The sequence below is a fragment of the Labrus bergylta genome, chromosome 8 (assembly GCF_963930695.1).
Source record: "Labrus bergylta chromosome 8, fLabBer1.1, whole genome shotgun sequence".
Classification (NCBI taxonomy): Eukaryota; Metazoa; Chordata; class Actinopteri; order Labriformes; family Labridae; genus Labrus; species Labrus bergylta.
In genome coordinates this window covers 8415061-8437438 of record NC_089202.1, presented here as the reverse complement: position 1 = coordinate 8437438, position 22378 = coordinate 8415061, and the positions used below count along the sequence as shown (strand labels likewise).

The 22378-nt window shown below is 39.1% G+C and overlaps 3 protein-coding genes across 5 annotated transcripts in view; 2 read left to right on the top strand and 1 right to left on the bottom strand.

Moving 5' to 3' along the window:
* deptor (DEP domain containing MTOR-interacting protein) overlaps positions 1-4426 on the top strand; it is a 29599-nt gene extending 25173 nt beyond the window's left edge. For all 3 annotated transcript variants that reach the window (XM_065957642.1, XM_065957641.1, XM_020648954.3), the window contains one exon: positions 513-4426. In XM_065957642.1, the coding sequence (XP_065813714.1) occupies positions 513-635 (123 nt within the window). In that variant the 3' untranslated portion in view covers positions 636-4426. The remainder of the gene's footprint in view (positions 1-512) is intronic.
* Positions 4427-5067: 641 nt separating this feature from the next.
* Positions 5068-9086, bottom strand: dscc1 (DNA replication and sister chromatid cohesion 1). The gene is made up of 9 exons (XM_020648993.3): positions 8743-9086; positions 7813-7981; positions 7600-7734; positions 7372-7462; positions 7099-7237; positions 6875-6927; positions 6602-6756; positions 5603-5751; positions 5068-5470 (listed from the first exon to the last, which is right to left on the bottom strand). Exons 1-9 carry the CDS (start codon positions 8910-8912, stop codon positions 5359-5361), a joined length of 1173 nt encoding a protein of 390 aa, XP_020504649.3. The 5' UTR covers positions 8913-9086; the 3' UTR covers positions 5068-5358.
* Positions 9087-9298: 212 nt separating this feature from the next.
* On the top strand, positions 9299-21388 carry mrpl13 (mitochondrial ribosomal protein L13). The gene is made up of 7 exons (XM_020648956.3): positions 9299-9418; positions 10421-10544; positions 11558-11651; positions 11815-11875; positions 13595-13681; positions 15347-15468; positions 20796-21388. The coding sequence occupies exons 1-7, from the start codon at positions 9392-9394 to the stop codon at positions 20818-20820; spliced, it is 540 nt and encodes a 179-aa protein (XP_020504612.1). The 5' UTR covers positions 9299-9391; the 3' UTR covers positions 20821-21388.
* Positions 21389-22378: the final 990 nt, after the last annotated feature.

Genomic DNA, 22378 nt, shown 5'->3' with positions numbered 1-22378 from the left:
TCCCAAACGGTACACACTTAAATGTGCATTTGCATAAAACAACATCATTATTCTTTTGACATGTTTGAGGTCCTCAGGCTAAAAAGAGCCTCTGGGTCCTGAATAACCTCCACTAGATCCAACTCTTTGTGCAGTCTACTCGGTTTTTCTTTCATACCTAGATTTGTTGTGTGGTTAAATCGTTTTCCCTCAAGCAACATTATAAAAATGGTCAAATATTGTTTTGACATTTTGGGTTTTGAATGAAACGGCGTAAGAAAACAAGATGTGTTCATATTTGAGCGTTGTATGTGATGATGTCACTTTTCTTTGTTCGTTATCTTTGAATAGAACCAGACTGGTTGTTTGGTCCTCTTTGTGCTAGCGAAGCGAAGCTAACAGTCTGCTGAGTCCAAACTAGTTATCGTACTGTGGTAACAATCCTCCTTTTAAACTCTTAGTAAGATAGCAAGATGTCAAACTTGAAGCTTTGACATTCAGAGCATTAATCATCTCTGTCTTTCTCTCCCCAGGTGTGTCAGTTTGTGGTGTCAGTGAACGGGCTGAATGTCCTCTCTCAGGACTACCGGGCTGTCAGCAGCCTGATCCTAACTGGACCCCGGACAATCGTCATGGAGGTGATGGAGGAGGCATAAGTTTAAGGAGGGCAACAACAGAATCCCTCATTAACAAGTAGTGCAGTAATAACTTTGGAGACTACAAGGTTTAGTACTTGACCTCATAACCACAGTGACAGAGCGATGTGGAAGCCGCTCTCTTCAATCATTGTTCGGACAAGATGGAAGACAGAGCGTGTCTTAAGAATGTGGGTATTTGAGTGAAGTCATTGATGCAACCTGTGGACAAAACACAAAAGGTTGTACTTGATTTTGTTTTTAAGTTCAAGAGCCGCCATCTCTTCAGCTGATGACCAGACTGCTCCAATGTGCCAGAAACAACTCTCAGTCTCAGAGTCAATGAAAAGGCCCCAGAGCTTGTGTTTGGAACAGAAGAACCCTTAATCCCTGTTTTTGTTTTGATTTATGAGCCAGAACTTTATCACAATTCTAAAGATGAAGAGTGTTTAACGGACGCTAAAGGATGAGAGACACATTTACATCAGAACCAGGAGACACACAAGTCAAATCTGAAAGTGTAACAAAGAGGAAGAAAATCCCATGTTAACATTTTCTGTGACCTCTCCCCCAGTTACTTAAAGAAGCTCAGACTGAAGCTTCTGAAGGCTCAATACTGCCCTCTACTGGGAGAGACAGAATGTCAGGAACGGAGGAAAACAACTACAGTTTCAGAATAGTTTGTTCTGTCATTGGAAGCCAACATGTTAAAAAGTATAACATTCTACCCCTGTGTAAAAGTGTTCAAAAATAAATTGCTAGGTAGATTCATATATAGCTCTTAAGATTTAGTTAGTTGACAGATAAAAGTGCAGTGATATGCTGTAAGTGAAATTAACAGGCACAATGTACAAAGAGAAGTTACTAAAGACTTTTTGCACAAACAAACAGACTAATAGTGTTTATGGGATAGGAGCGTCATTAGACTTCCAGCTTAAACAACGGCAGCACTGAGAACATCATGGAGACTTTATGAATATTGTTTTTTTTTTTTTTTAGAATTTATAACCCCTGAACTTTTTGGTATCTTTCAGTTTTCTTTTACAATGACAATGTGTCATAAAAACAGTTTTTTATATAAAACATCAGAGAATTAATCTTCTCTGTTATGCTTTCCGTTCAGCCATTAAATGCTATCAGGAAATGTATCTTAGACACGTTCCTTTTTTTGTGTGCCAAAAAGTACAAAAAAAACCTTTAAGGATAAATACGTGTCAAAAGACTTGGAACAGATTGGAGTTATATTACCCCATCCAGATTTAGAAAATTGTATTTACTTACAGCCAAGTTGGCCTTGAATTGAGAATTGGTTTCTGTATTATTTGATGTTAAAATAATATTTTCATGAAACATTTGTTTTTAATGAAAGGAAGAACTTAGGTGACAATACTGCCCTATTCTTTCTGAATAAAATGAAGAATTTGAATATGCCTATGTAAGCACACAATCTCTGTAATGATTGCAAATCAAATGTAACTCATCTCCAGAGTAAAAGAGAGGCATCTGAAAAGCTACATTCATCTTTGATTTGTAGGAAAAAAAAGACTCTTAAAGACGCTGTCAGTTCTTCTAGTTTGATACACATTTAGTCAAATTCAGCATTTAGACCCTGAGTTCCCTCCCGATATGTGGACAACCGTGTGACCTTCATTCGAATAATGGTCAAATAAAATGTAGTAAATATTTTGCTGTTGTTTGATATCAGCCAGTACTTACATTAAATAATGTTTCATTTTGAAAACATGGACCCTCCTATGAATACATAATCTGAAAACCTTCACAATTGTAAAATATGGCACAACTCAAACAGGATAAAAAAAATTATGTATCACTTAATGATCTGAAATGTATTTATTTTTGTACAGCCTTGTACATGAGAACAAAGAAGCAAGAGGAGCCACGCAACACAATGGGGCGTACATGCCTGTGCTCAGGACAGGGCAAAGACACAGGGACAACAGGGACAGAACATTTTGACCATACTAACATGCTTACCACACATTCTGAGGAAGACACGTCATAGAGAAAGCCAAAGAGGAGATGGTCAGAATACATTTCATATATAAAGCAATGTTGGTGTTCAGGCTGTGTTAACATCTTTACAACATTTGAGAAACCAGTTGTGGTGAGATTCTGAGACTAGCCCAGTTATCAGTGTTGTTGCCTTGAGAAGTGGGACATCTACTCATTTGGGGGTGGAGCCTCTGGAGGCGCGTTTGTTTGGCTCTGTAGTTTTTCTATAAATAATCTTTCAAGAATAACTGACACCAATCTTTAAAGCAGGCTTTAGTTTTAAACGAATGGATTTGTAGCCTCTGAATTAATATCAGACTTAACTGTATGTTTATAGACTGTGCCATCATGTGATTAGACAGACTAGCATGATAGGATCACATTATACAGTTATAAGAAGAGCATGAATTAATAATGTTTGTTCTGCTCCAACAGTAACACAAAGTGTGTGTCTGTATTCATAGTTGATTAGTGAGTAAACTCTTGTTTACCTTGTATGTTTCAGACAAAATCCCACTGACTGGTTCATTGGATGTGTACTTAGTCTCGCCGTAACGTAAAATCATGACTAGAAAACTTGTCTTTAGAAAAGCTTTTCTTTTCATTGTGAACATATATTCAGGAAATCGTTATTGCCAAACAGTAGAATAAACTATGTTACATGCCTCTCAGTGTCTACTGTGAGTATTCAGTGGACATCTCTTTGGTGTTTCTCAGTGTGCTTAGATGTTGTAAAATGCATGATTCCTGTAAATATGTGCTTCTAAAGCCTTAGCTGCTTATCCAAAGCGCTTTTCCAGTCTGTTTACCTCCGAAATGATTTTTCACATTTCTCAGTCCTGCAGGTAAAGAAAGATTGGAGCCTATAAACGTCTTTGGTTTCACATGCCTTCTGCATCCCTACTTATTAAAATAACAGAACAAAGTTTATGAGATTATTATAGATTATATTTGAGATTCTCATCTGTGTTCTATCATTAATGGGATGGAAATTCATGACATTTTGACTTTTCATTTGATCTAAAGCTAACTTACAGTATTTCCTGTATACAATCTGAACTTTAACCAGATATTTCAATATTTCATACTTTTTGCCACATTTCGGATGTTTCCATAGAGCCATGAAACAGTTATATTGTTCTACTACTACAGTCCTTTTTTTTCTCTCTGGTAACTGTAAAGAAGTGATGTGGCTGAAGGCAGTTTGGAAATGGTACAAAAGATGATTTATTGACTTTTGGTCGGCTGAAACGGGTTCACTGACTGTTCAAACTAAACGCCTGAAAGTGTTTGCCTTAACATCTTATTTTGCTGCTAATCCCACGTGTTGTTGATTTAATGTCTTGTTCTTTTCTCCAGCTCTGTTAGCTATAACGTGGTGTTTAGAAAGTGCTCATTAAACTGTTATCATGCATTAGTTATGTTGACAATCATTGTTTTATAGACACTACCATGAAAAAGCACATGTTTCTAGCAATGATCTGAGAGGGTGTATTACACCATTATCGCCATGTGCTGTTCATATTCTCACTTTTGTACTTACATGATAGAGCCACATGTTTCACTAAAGGGAGTATCTGCTTAATGTTCACCACATGAGGCCAGATAGGGTTTCCACAGTATTTTCAGCTGGTGCAGCTGTTTTAATTTCCTCTGCTATCACAGGTTGAATGTAGGTTTTGTCGTTGATACATATTTGCTTTTACCGCAGTCTATTTTTGAAAAAGCAGCTAAACCTCATTCTGATGCTCCGATGAATTAAACAGTCAATTAAGTGTTTAATAAAGAAACTGATTCTACTTTGTGTCTGTGGTTTCTTCTTCAGAAATTGTGGAATAATTATAATAATTTAGACTCACATTCTTTTTTCTGGACATTTTAGTGCCCCTTTAGCCCATAAGTAGATGCACTGCACATCATAATAAATGTAAAGCAAATATCTGTTTGATTGAAAATAACTGAAAAACTCAATAATTGAGTAATGCTGTCACCAATACTGTTTTCTATGAACACGTCCAAGCAAACTGCATACACGTGCAGGATAAAAAAGGTATAAACTGCAGAAAAAAGGGGAAAGGACCGCACACTGTTCAGATCCAAATAAGTAACTTTACAGTATTTAGGGAAACGTTTCGATCCAAAGGATCAGGATGGCCTGAAGATCGTTTGGATCAAAACATTGCCCTCAATAAAGTTGCTCATTGGGAGCTGAACAGTGTGCGGACTTGTCCCCTTTTTTCACATTCTCTTGTGAACCAATGTAGAACAAATCAGTAACTAACTATCAGTTTGCCATTAGTTAAAAGTATAAGATTGCCACAGTGGGTGAGTGGGTGAGGTGTGTTTATCCTCAGGTTGAGTTATGGATTTGATTTTGTTTGGTCTACATGTTTTCTTCCACAATGTCAATAAAAATACAAAAAAGGAGAAACAACCAATGTAACAATATTACAAAAACATATTTTATGTTGAAGCATTCTTTAACAGACAGAATTAAACCAATAATAGCAAAGATCAGGACAGGTTTATAGTGATGACTTTTTTTTCATATTTGAATTTAAATCAGTAATTGTTGTCAAATACTCAACAAGCTAGTGAGTGTAAGTGCAACAATATACATTGAATCAGGTGTTTTTAAGAACATTAAGAGGTTAAATAGTTCTAATGTTTGCCTAAGTTGCTCTGGGAATGAACATAACCACCTTAATCTTCACATGACTTAACAGTATGTTCATGTAGCCACAGGCCGCCTGGAGTTGAACACCTTTACACCGTTTTGCATTGAAGATCGAGCATGTTTGGTCAGGAGGGCTCCGGTTGTTTGTTTCTCACCACACAGGTCTCTGAGTTGTGGAGAATAGCAGGGAAGCATTTCACATTTTAATCCATCCAGAAATCTTCAAAAATGACGGTCAACAAGACAAATTCCTGCTCCTACGCATATTATTAATGTATGAAGAATGGATGAAACTTACTGTATGTATGGGGTGATATCCTCCTCTGTCCATTTTTCTCTCAGTGTAAAGAGATGGTTGAAGCGATCCAGCGTGTCCTCTGGGAGATCATCTACCCGCAGCAGGCAGATGGTCTCTGGATGCGAGACACGGTCCACCAAGGCAACGCTCTGGAAGATTTACAAAGCCATCAAAAAGTGAAACCAGTTTCTCAAGAGAATGAGCAGAAAGAAACAGCAACAGCAAGTTGCTCTTTTAATACGTCATGGTGAGTTTGATGACTTGTGTGACGCACTTCATCTACATACTGAAATGGAATTCTAGTTATTAGAAGAGAGAGAGCTTCTTCAAAACACAAACATATGAAGCTGGAATTTGTAAATATAGACTCACAAGACTCTAGACTCCATTTGATCTGCAGAGTCCCTTTGCACCTTTAAGAAAAAGCTGAAGACTCAACTCTTTCATGAACACCTACGCACTTAATGATATTGATGAGGATGATGAAGATGATGATGGTTTTGATGGTAAGAATGACAATATTGATGCTGATTAGAACTCTGAAGAACAGCTGGAGTTAAAGCTGTTCGTTTGAATTCTAGATCCTTGCTTGTGTTGTACTTACTCTCTGGTGTAAAAGCGTCTGCTTCATGAATTATAGAATTGTAGAAAATGGATTCACTTGATGATCTTACAGCTTCCTCTTTTATGCTTGCCAACTGACATACAGTTGAGTCTACTTATTTGACCTTTCCAATGCGTACAGCTTAAATGAATTGAGCCAGAGACAGTTTGAAGATGCATTATTGAACGGAAAATGTTTTTCTGATAGACAGGTTTTTTTTTTTTTGTAATGCTAAAGAAATTCTCAAGTTGGATTCAAAGTGTTTCTCTTTTTAGATTTTAGGACTTCAATAGAATCATGTAGAAAACCTGTATCCAAACACATGGACGTTAAAGAACTCCAGCTCCCCTCTTCTCCTCCTCAGCATGCAGAATGTGAGAGAGCTACACACTGACCTTCAGCTGCTCCAGTCTCGTGCTCATGCCGTCCGGGACGCTCTGCTGCCAGACTTCCTGAAACTCCCTCAGGTTGAACTTGACGGCGTTCTGCAGCAACAGCAGTGCAGTGGCCCGACATACTTTATCCTCATGTAGTGTGTAAAAAACTTTGTCTATATTGACAAAGTGAAGATATGGCAAAGTAAGTGCATTATACTCTTAGATTGTGCATGATTCCACCACCAGTTTAAAAAGGGTTATTAGTTCAGTCAAGAAATAGCTTCACTTTACCGTTTTCAGTGTAACGTTTCCCGTAGCAGTTCAAACAGTGCTCGATCATCTCTCTGTGACAGATAAAAGAGAATCTGACTCATCATCTTTTACAAGAGCCCTAAATCACATGGCCAGTATGAGGCCCATTGGCGGTGTACTATCTGTTTCCCCCCCTTTAGTTTTAACTCTCACATTTTCCTTTTACTGCTGCATGACTGTGAGGATCACAGATGTTAACTTACTTTGGCTCCAGTGGGCTTAACTCTTCTAGACTGTCTTCTAGAGGAACTTTGTTGAAGGACCAGGACTCAGAATCCACCAGCTGAGTCACGTGACCCAGCAGCTTCATCTCGTAGTCAAAGTCAAGCATACGCCAGTAACCTGGAAGACAGAGAAACAAACCCTCTCTCTAAACAACGGGAAGGTTTCTGTTTGTTCCCTCAACCTCAAGGGAGAATTACATGTACAGTCGTTTTTCATTTACATTTGGTTATGATAAAAAAAATAGATTTTACCATCTATCTGGCAGGCATTGATTATCTCTAAGTTGGTCTTTATCTCTTCCTCACTGGCCTGGATCCTCTCCAACAGATCCTGCATGGTTAACTGGTACCAGTAGAAAAACAACATTAAAAAAGGACACATTTTAAAGAAGTTGTTCACCTAACACGATCATTTGTTTAATTCATGTTCTTCGTGTATATATTCACAGTTCTACAAGATGAACTGTAAACTGTATTCACCCTGTTTTCTGTATTCTCCTCCTGCCCCCCTACAGCAGGTCCCTCATAAGGATTCTCCATCAAAAGCTTCTTCAGTTTCTTAAGCTTAGGACGTTGTTTACGCAGTTCCCAGTAGCTGTTACAAAATCCCCATATCTACAACAGAAGAAGTATATTGTCAGTGTGTTTGATTCATAAATGGTTTGTGTTTGTTTGTGTGAGTCAGTTTAATACCTGTCTGTGCACCACATGAGAGCTTTCCTGACTGTCGGTCAGCTCGTCTGGTGATCTGCAGCCCGGTACCATCAGCAGCAGGTTGGATGTGTCGGCTATTTTTAGATCGTAGGTCTTGTCACCACTACAGAGAACCGCACGCTCCTCCTTGTCCCCTCGAATCACAAGACTAGACATAGAGACACATTTTTCTTATTTAATACAGGACTTAATCTGAAGTATGTTTACATCACTTCCTGTCATACACTGCAGGTCACTTTGATTCATCGAGATGCAGATATTGGGCTCTTATTTCAGAAAGAAAAACAAAACAAAAACCATTTTGGAAATTATCCATTAGATACACCCACAGAAATGTACGGCAGCAGCTCAGTCTGTAGGGACTGTTGGGTTGGGAATCGGATCGGTTCAAGTCCCGGCACGGACCAAGTCCGGAAATTGGCCTGGTAGCTGGAGAGGTGCCAGTCCACTTCCTGAGCACTGCCGAGGTGCCCTTGAGCAAGGCACCGAACCCCCCCACCAGCTCAGTAGCGCCCACTGTGGGCAGCCCCCTCACCCTGAGACCTCTCCATTAGTGCATGTCCATAGGATCCTGTTTGTGCATGTTTGTGTAGCATGTTAACTAGACAGAGTGTAAAAACTAATTTCCCCTCGCGGGATCAATAAAGTATAAATTATTATTATTATTATTATTATTATTAAATGCTATAAATCATTGTTTATGGTTGTTTTCTCAAACTGCAATTTAATACGTATTTTTTTGGACTGTTTTCAAATTAAATAGGCATCAAAAAGATTTAAAACTGTGCTTTAGTGAACATGGAAATTATATTTTATGATTATTTTGTACGTTTAAATATCTGTAATCCTAAAATCAACAATAAATAGATTTACTGAAGGATCAGAGATTACATTAAACAGTGAGGTTACCTTTGGCCAGCTTCTATGTGTTTGCACAGGTTATCGTCCAGCTCCATCAGACAGTAGTCTGCAGATGAGACATTTTCTCCAAAAGACAAACACTGAATAGTTTTCTGTAGATCCTCTTCTTTCAGCTTGGCGATCTGCAGAGTGGCCTGAACCTCCTCCAGACTTCTCATTCTGACGGGGAGTTTCAATGTTTTGATGAATAACCTTCCTCTTCACTCCACAAACAAGCTGCTACAAAGCTTGCTCTTCTAAACAGCAAAAATAAAGATAATAGTTCCTTTGCTGCAATTTCCAATGGCTGTCAAATTTCCCCGCGTTCTTCGCAGGAAGGAAGTGTGGTAACTAAGATACGACGTCAAAATATGACCGGGTAGAAACTAATAATTTCTAGCTCAGATATAAAATACTTAAATTGTTTTAATTCGCTTAAAGGCTGTTGTTGGGAAGCTGAAATATTAAACACAAGTGTAGTAACAGAATGAGGTCTGACTTTGTAACATGCGCTTTACATAGATAGATGAAGTCCTAAGAAACATAGGAAAAATAAATCACATGTTGTGTTTCAACCGGTTAAATTAAGCAGGCGGACCGCTGTTCACGTTGGTTGGGGGTCAAATGTTTTGAGGATGTGCTGTTAAGTGTCATCAACATGTCGAGTTTCTCTAGATCTGCCCAGGTAATAACCATACGTATTAACATTGTATTATTCTACATTAATCCTAATATGATATGTGATGTTTTATTAAACTGAAGCTATCAAGCTGTGTCCGCGGTGTGGGAGGTGTGATCACAGGGTATCATTAAAGGTTGATTACTAATGTAACTAGTGAGCAGTCACACTACACTCTTAAGAAAATAATCTTAATTTACACGCTAAACCCTTTTACCATTAGTCATATCATCTCAGACCTAACTAATCTACCACTGATCCCCTCTACTCGGTGTTTGGGTAAACTATAGAAAATCCCATATTGGGCTTTATTTTATTATATATTAATGCTTATGTTTTAATATTTACTTTAATTCAAATATGTGTAGTAGAGTAGTGGTAATGGTAATATCACATCATTTGTGTTTGTTGGCTGAGATTTAGTGTTGTCTTAATTTACCAATACAAATATCAGGATAGATCGGTTCTTGATTTGTATGGTCTGCCCTTCTGGACCTAAAGAGTGATTCAAGTAATAGTAACTTGTTGGTTTTGCCTTTTCTCAACTATAAATATCATGGTCCATTTGGCAATGTTTTACTAGTTTATTTATTATTAGTCCGATCACTGTCCACTTATATCTACTCTTTTTATATTTTGTATTTTTAAGTTAAGTTTAAGCTTTAAGTTGTATTTAAATTGACACTTTATATTTAAGTTAAAATGTTTTGTTTACTTGCACTGTTGTTAATTTACTGCTCCGTGTGCCTTTGAATTGCCCCCCGGGGACAAATAAAGTTTTTTGAATTGAATTACTCTGGAAATTGCTCAACCCTGCTGTGACAATGAGGCAACATACCTCATCCCTGAACCTGAAGCTGCTTAATGGAGTTCAGCATCATCTCTTGTGTCTATCAATGACATGTCTAAGTGTCCTCTGCCTCCTGTGTTTCTCATACTATTAAACATGTGATGCCCAAATATGAGTCATTATGATTAAAAACAATCTTTTCTCATTTTTAATTTCAGCAATGGGCGACCTTCGCTCGTTCCTGGTTCCTGATTGATGCCAGGTTGCAGCCGCCAGGAAAGATCGCAACCATGTGCTCTATTAGATTACAGGGGAAACACAAGCCTATCTACCATGCGCTGAGTGAGTGGGACTCCAATCTATTACAAACTACTTTTTCCACAACTACAACACCCCTTAGTTTAAAGTTGATGCTGTAGCAATGTAACAGTCAACCACATTAAACTTTATTCATCCAGAACCTTTCAGACAAATTGTATTGCAGTTCAAAGGGCTTTTTACAGGAGAGTGGAAAAGTGATTGACAAAAGGTAGTTTGTTAGAATATAGAGACAAACACACACCAGTGTGAAGTCAACAAAATAAAAGATGGAGGAGAATGGTAATAAGAGACAATAAATAAAAGACAAAGAAATAAAATAATAGATTTAAGCAGCAAAACATTACAATGTTAACATTTAAAATAATAACACTAAAAAAGGAAAAATAAAGTTAGATTTAAAAATCTAGAAGATAAGAAATACATTTAAATACAATATAATAATGTCAGGGATTTAAAAAAATACAACTGATCACCATAAAATTAAAAAGTATTATGTATAACTTCTGTACAGTTCATTTTAATTCACTTAGCTGTTACTACAACTTATTTAGTTTTATTTGTTTGTACTTTTTTTTAAAAATTATCTTACAATGCTATTCTATTTTGTCTATAATTTTAACTTTTTTGTAGAAGCTGACTCAGGGAGAAATGCACAAGAATTCCAATGTACCTGTACTGCCCTGTACCTGTGCAAATGGCAATAAACATCTATTCTGTTCTAAACACCAGACTGAATAATTGTGTTTAAATATTCTCAGATTCCTCTGGAAGTCTGTTCCGTCACAAGATGGCACTAGAGGATCACATGAAAGTATTTGCTTCCCTTTTTGCCCGTATAATAAAGTGTTGTCACAACACTCTTTGACATTTGGAGGATAAGTCTCTGTTAGTGAAGAACACTAGCAGCTGGTGTCATTGTCAGACCAGCTCCGTGTCTGAACCTTGTCTGTCATTGTTTTCAAATACTGTCAAGTATTTCAACCATTTTATCCCAACCATAAGCCTGAACACAAACATCTGGAACATCTTTACAGGTGACATCGGTGACCACGTTGTACTAATCAACACAAGACACATAGCTTTCTCTGGAAACAAATGGGAGCAGAAAGTCTACTCGTCACACTCGGGGTAAGTTCATGCTGGCTCATATGAAGGTTCTGTATGCCTCACGTCTTTGTCTTTGTTATGTGGGTCATTGGCTTTCTTATCACCTGATTGATACACTGTGGTAGAGGGCCAATGTTTTTCTTGCATAGAAATGCCCTGGCTTAGCTTGTCTTTCTTTCCAAAGTTATCCAGGTGGATTCAAACAACTCACAGCCGCCCAGATGCACCAAAAAGACCCAAAAGCTGTAAGTGTTGTCTATCAGTATTATCCTTTATTTTAATTATTTTTTTTAGAGATGATGTTTCTAAATGTCAGGAATGTCACTGCCACATACCTCACACCATGATTTTTTTATTCTACTTAACGTATGATTTAACCCACATTCTTAGAGATTAGTCTGATTTCGATGTCAGCCATGTGCAGTGCAGTGTTGGTGTGATGACATTTATCCCTTCCTTCACACGTGCCGTTTGTGCATACTAATGTGAAGAGCAGGGATTAACCAGCCGAGGATTTGTGCCGGTGATGGTGCAGTTGTGGAGCTCAGTTTAAGGACAATTCCTGCAGTGTTAGTCATGTTACATATTCATAGTTTCAGGAAGACTTCATTCTTCTACATGAGCTCCCTCATGTAGGTCACATTCAGAACTTCATGTGACCTACATGGCAAACGTTAAAAAAGTCATATCACGTCTGTTTTACAAACCTTGACCACTTTGTCACATGAAGAATTATAACGTGTAACCCTTAAGGATAAGAACAGCATCAGTGTGTATTACTCTTACTCTTACTCTCTTTTCATGAGTCTGTTTCTCTCAACATTAAGCTCTACTGTTGTACAAAAAATAATATTGACTGGGAGACATGCATGTTGCAGAAATGATTACTAGCTGGAAGTAGTCGTTTTCATGAGTTATGCTAAAATAAAAACAGAAAACAGTATCAGTTTTTTCGATGTGGATGGATGTTCTTGATCTGATCCCAATCTGGTAAATTGTGACGTTATAGCAGCAGGTTAATTGGTAAATGGACTTGAGCTTGTGTAGTGTTTTCTAGTCTTCTGACCACTCAAAGCACTTTTACAACCCCAGGTCACACCTACACATTCACACACTGTTGGAATCGGCTGCAAAGTAAAGTGTCCAATCAGGATCAATTCATTCATACACATTCACACGCCTCTGACAAAGCAGTGGGAGCAACTTGGGGTTAAGTGTCTTCTTGCCCAAGGACTCATCGGACATGTTGCTGCAGGAGCTGGGGATGGTTATCCTTATGTTGACGGAGAAAACACACAGAAAATGAACCCTAACAATAGAAGAAGAAAGAAGTATTAATTCAAAGTTTTGGAGCCATTCTGGTTTTTGTAGCTTTTACGTTTTGCTACAGATTATAACCATACGGTATCATGACGCTTGTTTGGTCATTTATAAAAAAGGGGAACATGGTACTTTAGACTATTTCTCCAATTCAGACTTACTAGAAGAACCAAAAGAAGATTAGATGTGGGTTGACACGGCAACAAGGCTGTTCCAAATGATTTAAAATGAGGGCAAACTGTTTTTAGACTTTTTTGTTTACACTCCGCTAATAAAACTACTGTTTATGTTTTATCTTGTCAAGTATAAAAAAGTCATGTGATTACATGAACTGGTTTCCAAACTGTACTTTCCAAACCTCTGAAAGACGTGTACTCTGCTGTTGGCTCTTTGTCGATGAAGGCTTTCGGCCAGCCGGCGGCCGCAGACGTGTGTCCTGATGGTGGTTTAGTAAAAATTAGGTTTGGAGGGTTGGCGAGCAACAAGGGACGAATGGAATTGAACAGATGACTGATTTGTCAGCATTACTCTGTGTCCAACATGTCTTTCCAAAAAAATCTGTCCAAGATCTTGGTCCAGTAATATTTTCCAAGTCCGATTCACTTTTGTGCAGTAACCTTTTTCAATGTGCTTCTCCTCACCAGATTGTGAAGTTAGCCGTTTATGGCATGCTGCCTCGGAATCTGCATCGACGCACCATGATGCAGAGATTACACATCTTTCCTGATGATGTAAGTCCAGTTTCTTATTTCCTCCCTGGACTAATGAGTCTTTAGACGGACAACCTTATGCCAGTCCATGAATCATGCAGGCTAATAATGAAGGACAGTCAGAAAGAGGACACATTATGAAGACTGCGTTGATATCATTTTACAGATACATACAGAAAAGAAAAAGCCAGTTTTAATCATCCATCATGTAAAGGAGGGGTTGATTGTTAGGATAACTCCATCGTGGGATTTCCCCAGCTCTCCTGAGCCATTTATTGTCTTAAAGCTCATTGTTTTAGTTTTACCACCGTCACTGTACTTGTAGGCAAAGTTATGACTATGATGGTGCCCAGATATTATCAGGATCTAATTTTTATCCATTCAATGTAACTTTATTATTAACAAAAGGAACGTGAGATTTAAGGAGAGATAAAGTTCTTTTGACTTACATTGTAAAAAAGTAGGCGTTGGGTGTCACAGTTAAGAGGTGAGGAAATATCATACTGCAAAAACCGGCCTACTAGTAAAAGCAACACATCTTAAATATCGTAAAATTATTTTTTTACAAAAAAAAATGCTAAAATGCCTTACCCAATTGTAAAAGTTGATGATCATACATCTTTAAACATGAGACAAAAATATCCAAATTTAAGCAAGTTGTGCTCATTACAAGCGATTACAGGTCACCAGGTTAGGCTTAATTACATTTTTTTTTTCAGTCTCTTTATCGACATTACTTTAATACTGTTTATGTTAATCAAAGATTAATTAAAATGTACAGTATGACATGATTTCTTTAAACAGCATATAAAAAAGGAAGTGAGTTCCTCTTAAATTAAGACTCAACCAGCAGTTTTTACTTTCAGCAGTTTGTATTAAACCATCATGCTTCACTGCAAACATTCAAATCTAAACAAGTGTAAACTTAGTATGAGCCCCATCACCTGACAACTCCAATTAAACATCTTATTTCAGTATTTAAAAAACAAAGACTCAAATAAGGCCTGACCTTCTTGTAACAGAAAACATCTCTTGCCCCCAATGGCAGATATATATGTTTTTATACTTGACAAGAATATTTTCTTTTGAGATGAAAGATAAGACTAATTCACTACAAACCAACCTTTTTTTTTAACTTTCTTGAAATGTCTTTTTTTGCAGTGCAGATATCTGTTTTTAGTTTGGTTCTGACTTAATATCCATCAGCAGAATTAATGCTGTACAGTTTAAATAACAAAGAGTAAGGTCCTTTACCTGCTCTTTTGTAAAGTGTCTCTAGATAACAAAAGATTAACTGATTGGTCCCAGATTAAAAGCTGATGGGGCTGTGTGATCCTTGTGAGTCTCCTTGTCTTCATTTTGAAACAAAGTATTTTGGGATGCTTGGAGATTTGTAACTATTTTAACTTTTGGCCGGACATTTCTGCTCGCTGTGTGAATGAATCTGGAGGCACACACCCATGTGTAACACTAAAGAGAAAGACAGTCAACACTGGAGTGATGGACTTAAAACTCCCTTCAATCTCTGAAAAGAAAATCTGAGTTGCTGTTTAATTTTCCTGCCTTCTTTTTTTGTCACCTGTGCCTTCCTTGAAAGATCTCCCCTGTATTTTTATTCCCTCTCTCTTTGAGTTCATCCTGCTTCCTTTTTGTTAATACCCAAATCTTCTATTCACTCCTAAATAGGAGCTGCCGGACGAGATCCTTGCCAACCTGACAGAAGAGCTGCCTCAGCCCAGAGAAATCCCCAAGAAGTTCAGCGAGTACACCCAGGAGGAGATAGACGCCTTCCCCAGGCTGTGGACACCGTATGTACAGACACAAACAGTCCCATACACAAACTACCTTCTATACACACAATGGACACATTTATATATATTTATATATTTAGAGGGGGAATACTGGCAGGAGATAAAAGTTTTTATTACTTTTTTTTAATCCTTTTTACAAATTACCAAAATCATAAACTGTCTCTGAGCTGCTATCTGCTGTTCAAACACATGTATTGGTATGTGTTTGTGTGCAGCGTCACATTTTCTATACAGGTCCCTGCATAAAATGAACAAAGTCTTCTGTAGTTAAACAAGTAACTCATCATTGACACTGAACACTTTCTGGCTTCTAAAAATTCACCACCATCACTGGAAAGCCGAGAGGAATCGACAACAACATAGTTTGGAGGCTTTTCTGCCTGCTGGGAAGAATATATCACACAAAAGCTGTTTTCACGTACGCACTCCTGAAGATTTCTAGATAATTTCATGACGACTGCCTCTGAAATCCTCCTGATCTGGTTGTTCACACATGCACCTCACGCCGGGAGACTAAACCAGTCTGACGGAAGTGGGGGTGGGGGCTCTCCTGTGACGTGACGTAAAAAGAAAGAAGCTGAAGTGGCGCAAAAATAACAGTCTGTCAAACGGCGCTATATTAAGGAATATTTGCCTTTAAAGTAGTGTAGTTGGATAGAATCAGAATATCAACGAAAGAGCGGAGAAGAGCATACTGGCCAAAAAGAAAACGGTTTAATTATGTGCACAGAGAGATCATAGGGAAACCTGGCTCTACTTGTCACCATGCCAGTGATTGACACCCCTTTTCTCCCACATTGTTCTGAACATTATAGAAAAACCACTGGAAAGGAGTAGCGCAGGTGCATTTAGTAGTTTATGACTAACCTCTTAACTTCCTAAGGGAAATCTACAAACTGCTGCAGGGATTAGGGGAGTAAAAACAAGTCCTTACCACCTGTAAACAGATGAACTGGTTGAACGTTTCGACAAAGCCCTCAAATCCATGCTGAGGAATTTTGAGGACTACGGGGCAGACTGGGCCCAGTGGCTCCACTTCTTACTTTTTGCCTACAGAGATGTGCCTCAAGTGTCAACAGGTTTTTTTTAGCCATTGCAGCTCCCGTATGGTCAAGCAGTTCTAGGTTCACTGAATATGCTGTTTAAGTAATGCTCAACTGCTCATTTACCTTTAAATGGCTTTTTTAAAATGACCCGACAACCATTTTGAAAAAGAACACCGCCTGGGCATCATCTCCTAAGCGCTTTGTATTTTGAGGCTCTAATACACACATGCTCAAACACAGTCCTTTTTGGTTGTGTTTGTGAAGATCAGCCAGAAGGGGGCGATGTTGACGTGAATACAGTCTCACTCTGCCATTTCTTACACCCTGCCTCTGTTAGTATTTTTCATAAAGTAGCGGGAGGTGATATTATTATAAGCATTTAATAGTCGAAATGAATTCAGCCTGAAACTCTACAGCAGATGGTGAGGAAAGAAAAAAAGGACTTGACTCTTAGAGGAGAGGCACAGTGGGTGGTGTGTCACTGGTCTTTAACCAGCAGAGTCAAATCTTTATGTTAATGAGGACGTGGGATTAAATGCTCACATATTGCAGCTCTTTCTTTGCCAGCAGTGAGCAGTGTAATGATTTTCCACAGACGTTGCGTTGTGTTCATGCTCTAACTAAACAGCAGGTTATGCATGAATAGGTCCAGTTTGAACACTTACCAAAAGCCTGTTTTTGTTTTTTTTTAGTCCAGTTTGATGTTTTTGACACTTTGCTGACCCATGTTAGAAAAAATGAAATGTAACCGTTGTCATTGTCATTTCAAACTCATGTTGTTGTTGTGTGAACGACTGTCAGCCAACTGTTATCAGTCAGTGTGTGGCACGATGAACAGAGCAGCTGTGTGGGGCTCAGATAGAAGAGTTAGCATAAACACTAGTTATTATAACCGTTTTACTCCAAATTCACATTTTAAGTTACAACATTTTCTGTGGTGTTTGCTGCGTCTTGCTACAGCCTTGTGAACTTCCCTTGAAAAGCTTCATAGATAATGTAAAGGCAACCCAGATTGTCTCTGCAGTTGTGTAACCGAAACTCTATGAAAAGTCCCAAAACACTTGAACTTAAACAGTGAAATGTCACAAACTCGTGTGTGGAAGGTCAGTTGTTCCCATTTTTCTCTGGCTGTTTGGGACGTTCAAGGTTTCTCCGTGGGCGGCGAGAGAGCATCTGTTATTTGGCATAATCATATTCATGGCTTTTTGAGGAAAGTATTTTCCGGCTGGAGATTAGACTGACATCGTGACCTGCGGTTTGCCCTCATGAGAATGTCGTCCTGTTGCATTTCCGTGGCCTCACCTGTAGTAAACATCAGCCCGACAGGTTGAGTGAGACCACTCTCTCTTCCATCTGCTCAGCACTGCCCTCAGTGTCCATCAATCCACCCAGCCAACAGGTCTTCTGTTCATCTAGGTCAGGGGTCTTCCTCTTTAGCTCAACAACAAAAGCCACTGACAACTTTATCATGACTATTTGTGATCTTGCATCACAAAGTAACTAAACACAATCTTTCCTGCGTTAACTACACTTTGACTCCTCAGTTTGTAAACATTTATTTTTCACATGGTTGAAAGCTTAGTTTACAAAACTACAGTTAAACCGAATCCAGACACTTTTATATGATTCTCTAAATGAGATGTGAACATAACCCCTGGGTCTTTCGAGTAAAGCCAATGCTGAAGTGTCACAAACATGCTTTTGTTCTAATGACCTGAAGGGGACGACTCCACTGTTTTGCAAAAGGAAGTCTATGACTTAACAACCCTTCTGAGATTGTCTTTTGTCAGTTTCAGGCCTTCTTACGTACATTACAATGTTCATTCTGAAAATGGGGGTCCCATTCAGGATGAAACATGCTATGGGGGATCTTGTTGTTACTCAGTAGGGTCTATGGCCCCTGAGTGCCTGTATGAACTCCTGATAATGTCTAGGCATGCTCCTGATGAGTCTGTGGATGGTGTCCTGGGGGACCTATTCCCAGACCTGGATCAGGGCATCAGTGAGCTCCTGGACAGTCTGTGGCGATACATGTCTGCATTGAATGCACTGATACATAACGTCCCATAGGTGCTCAATTAAATCAGGGGAATGGGAGGGCTAGTCAATGGCATCAGTGCATTCATCATCCAGAAACTTCCTTCCCACTCTGGTCACATGAAGCCGAGCATGGTCCTGCACCAAGAGGAACCCAGGTCCCAGTGCACCAGCGCAAGGTCTGACAATCTCACCTAACGGCTCGTCAGGGTACCGTTGGCTATGACATGGAGGTCTTTGTGACCCTCCAAGGATATGCCTCCCCAGACCATTGCAGGCCCACTGCCAAACTGGTCATGTTGAATAATGTTACAGGCAGGGTAGCATTCACCACAGCGTCTCCAGACTCTTTCACGGCTCTGCCGTATGCTCAGTGTGAACGTGCTCTCATCTGTGAAGAGAACGGGGCGCCAATGGTTGACCTGCCAATTCTGGTGTTCTCTGGCCTTAGCCAATCAAGCTGCATGATGCTGGGCTGTGAGTACTGGTCTCACTAGAGGACACTGGATCCTCATTCCATCTTCATGGAGCCTGTTTCTGACTGTTTGGTCAGAGGCAGCTACACCATTATCCTGCTGGAGGTCATTTTGTAGTACTTCTCCTGTTCCTCTTCGGACAAATGAGCAGATACCGGTACTGCTGCTGGGTTGATGCCCGTCTACAGCCCTGTCCAGCCCTCATGTATCTGCAGGTCTTCTGGTATATCCTCCACGCTCTTGAAACTGAGCTGAGAGACAGAAAACCTTCTTGGGACAGCATGTATGGATGTGCCCTCCTGGAGGAGCTGTACTACCTGTGAAACCTGATTGGACTGCAGGCACCGCCTCATGCTACCAGTAGTGACCATGACACTAGCAGAACACAAAACTAGAGAAGAATCAGTCGAGAAGGGGGAGTTGTCTGTGACCACCACATTTAAATCCATTCTATTTTTTGGGGATTGTCTCATTTTTTGTCTCAATAAGATACCTGTTGTCACTTTCATTTGCAGCAAAGCGGGTGAAATTGATTCACAATCACTTATGCTTCCTAAATGGCCAGATTGGTATCCTTAAAGTTGACTTGGTGTTTAACTGTAATGATTAAGTGTGAATTTAGTTTTTTTGAACAGTGTTGTTTACACAGCGGGCAAATGATTAACCCATAATGAACCCTGATTCACTACCTTCATGAAACCATTTCAATAAATCTGATGTGGTAAACCCTCCATCTGGTACCTCAAACACATTTCAAATGGAACACACGATGGATGTGAACAAATAATTAAAAACTCTGACACTGAATATACAGAGAGGGCTGAGAGCCAACAGCTCTTTTTCATTCACTTTCTGTGTGTTTGTGCGTGCCTCGTTCAGGCACGTACAGCGTGTCTTTATTATGTTCCACGCTGCTGTCAAAGTGTGTGCTCACATGGTGATGAATGAGCCACTTCTTATTGTTTACTGGTCCAATATCCACAGCCAATCAGTGCGTGTGCTCAGGCCTGTCGTTGTGTGGTCACCAAGGTCAAAATAATTCAGGTTTATTTAAGAGATGGGCCTCAAGCTAGTTAATATTCTCTCCTAATCTTATTCATTTTACCGTTCAAATATGTTTGTGTATGTATATGTAGGGAGGGGAAGACAGGCTGAGGTCATCCAGGGCGACTCAATTGTTGGCCTTTATTAAACACATAGTTAATATTCTCTCAGAAAACCTTGGAGCAGAGGCAAGGATTATTGGATAGCCCCCCCTCCCCTTCCCGTCTAACACACACACACACACACACACACACACACACACACACACACACACACACACACACACACACACACACACACACACACACACACACACACACACACACACACACACACACACACACACACACACACACACACACACACACACACACACACACTGCTCAGACAGAAAATCAACAACAAAAACATACTGCTGTAGTTGATAGCAGAGCTATTACAATTGATAAAATTTTTGTACTTTGTATCACAGCCAATACAGCAGACCTGATATAATCAGTCTGCTGCAATCTCTGCCTCAAATTAAAGCGGGAAAAACACAAACAGAGGATGCTGTGTCTGGTCTCAGTTTGTGAAGGAAAAAAAAAGGAAACAGATAGGATCTTTCTGGTTGCTCATCTGTCACTTTCTCTCCATGTCTTTCCATGTAAAAATGTAGTTATTTTTCGCCAGACTCTTAAGCCTCCCCATACTAATGTAATGTCTCATGTTTCCTCCACAGACCTGAAGACTACAAGATGAAATGAAATCAAGGCAGCCAAACGTGACCAAGGCGCAAAAGGTTTTTCTTTTTAATGTCAGGGACACTTAAAGAATCATTTTGAACCATCAGATCACTTTTAAATGACTATCAAATAGAAAGAGAGTCTGAATTTCTGTTTGGATGAAACTTTACAGAATAACTGAGTCAGATTGTGTGCAAATCCAGGCAACAGCCCTGGTACCAGATCTTGACTGCTTAGTTAGCACAAAGCAACACAAAATCTGAGCTACCTTCAACATAACATACATTCCTGTCAGTTTTGTTACCCCTGACAGAAGAGCTGAATTATTCAGAGGCAGCCTGAGATGAACTCATGTGGCTCAACTCAAATTGATTTTGTTTTAGAACCCACAGACCTTCACATCAACGTGTTGCTTTGACAACTTCCGGCAATCACTTTGGTTCAGTTAAAAAAAAAAAGTTAAAGTTGGTCAAAAATCTTGAGCTTTTTGTGCAGTCCATGTCTGGGGATCTTCCACTGCTTTGTTCAAGTGTAAATCAATTGTGTTTTTGAGATCTGTAAAATAGGCTAATAAACTATTTACAAAACCTTTCCCTGTCATGTCGCGCTTTCCTATGAGTCTGATTTCAGTTTGATTCAAGTCGAACAAATGACTTAAAACTCAGCTTTATAGTCTCATTACAGATTTATTGGTTGTAAAAAGCAAAGAAAATGTAAAATAAATAAGTTCATATTGTACTAAGGGGCGTTGTGGTGACACATTTCTTGTTAAGTGTTCAGGCTCAACAATTTGAATTTCAAATAAACCAGGACCAGCTCACATCTTCACTTGCAGTTCTTCCCTGTGGTGCTTGTTTTTACAGACTGCAGCGCAGGAGTGGGGCAAGTTTACACTCGTGGATCAGTCCTTACTGGGTTTCACTGGAGGGCAACTGACTGTTTTGAATAATAATTGGATTCAGGACTCATTCCAGCCAGAGGTCAGGGGTCAACCAGTAAGCAAACGGCTGCCACAGTTAGCTGGCCCCGCTTCACAACAAGAACAACAAACAAGAAAAACAACACAGATTTGTCCTTTTTAAAGCTGAGTAAGCAAACAGTCCAGTCTTTAAAACAATGAAATATTAAAGGACAAAATATGATGACAGCCAGATTCTTTGGATAAACATTCAAATTTGACTAAAAACTATTTATTGAGTTCCAGTGTTGAGGTAAAATAAACAGTCAGTTGAGGGGGCTTAACTTTAAAAGAAGTTGGTCAAAAGAAGCAAACTCAACACAGTAACATGAAAAAAATCACTTAAAAAACAATTCAATATTATTAAGTGAAATAAAAACATCGTGGAAGCGGGGGATTCATCTTTATAAAAAGCAGCCTGTACAAATGTTAACAGCTCATCATCATGATTTTGGTATGTAAAAACAATTGAGTCGAATGTTACACAAAACCGAAACAAGATTCACATGTTCAGTTACACACTCGATGGTTGGCTCAAAGGAGACATGCAGCTTCACAAAAAGAAAAAGTTCCAGTCCTAAAATCAGCTTTGAGACGGGCGGACACAGATCTTACCTTTAC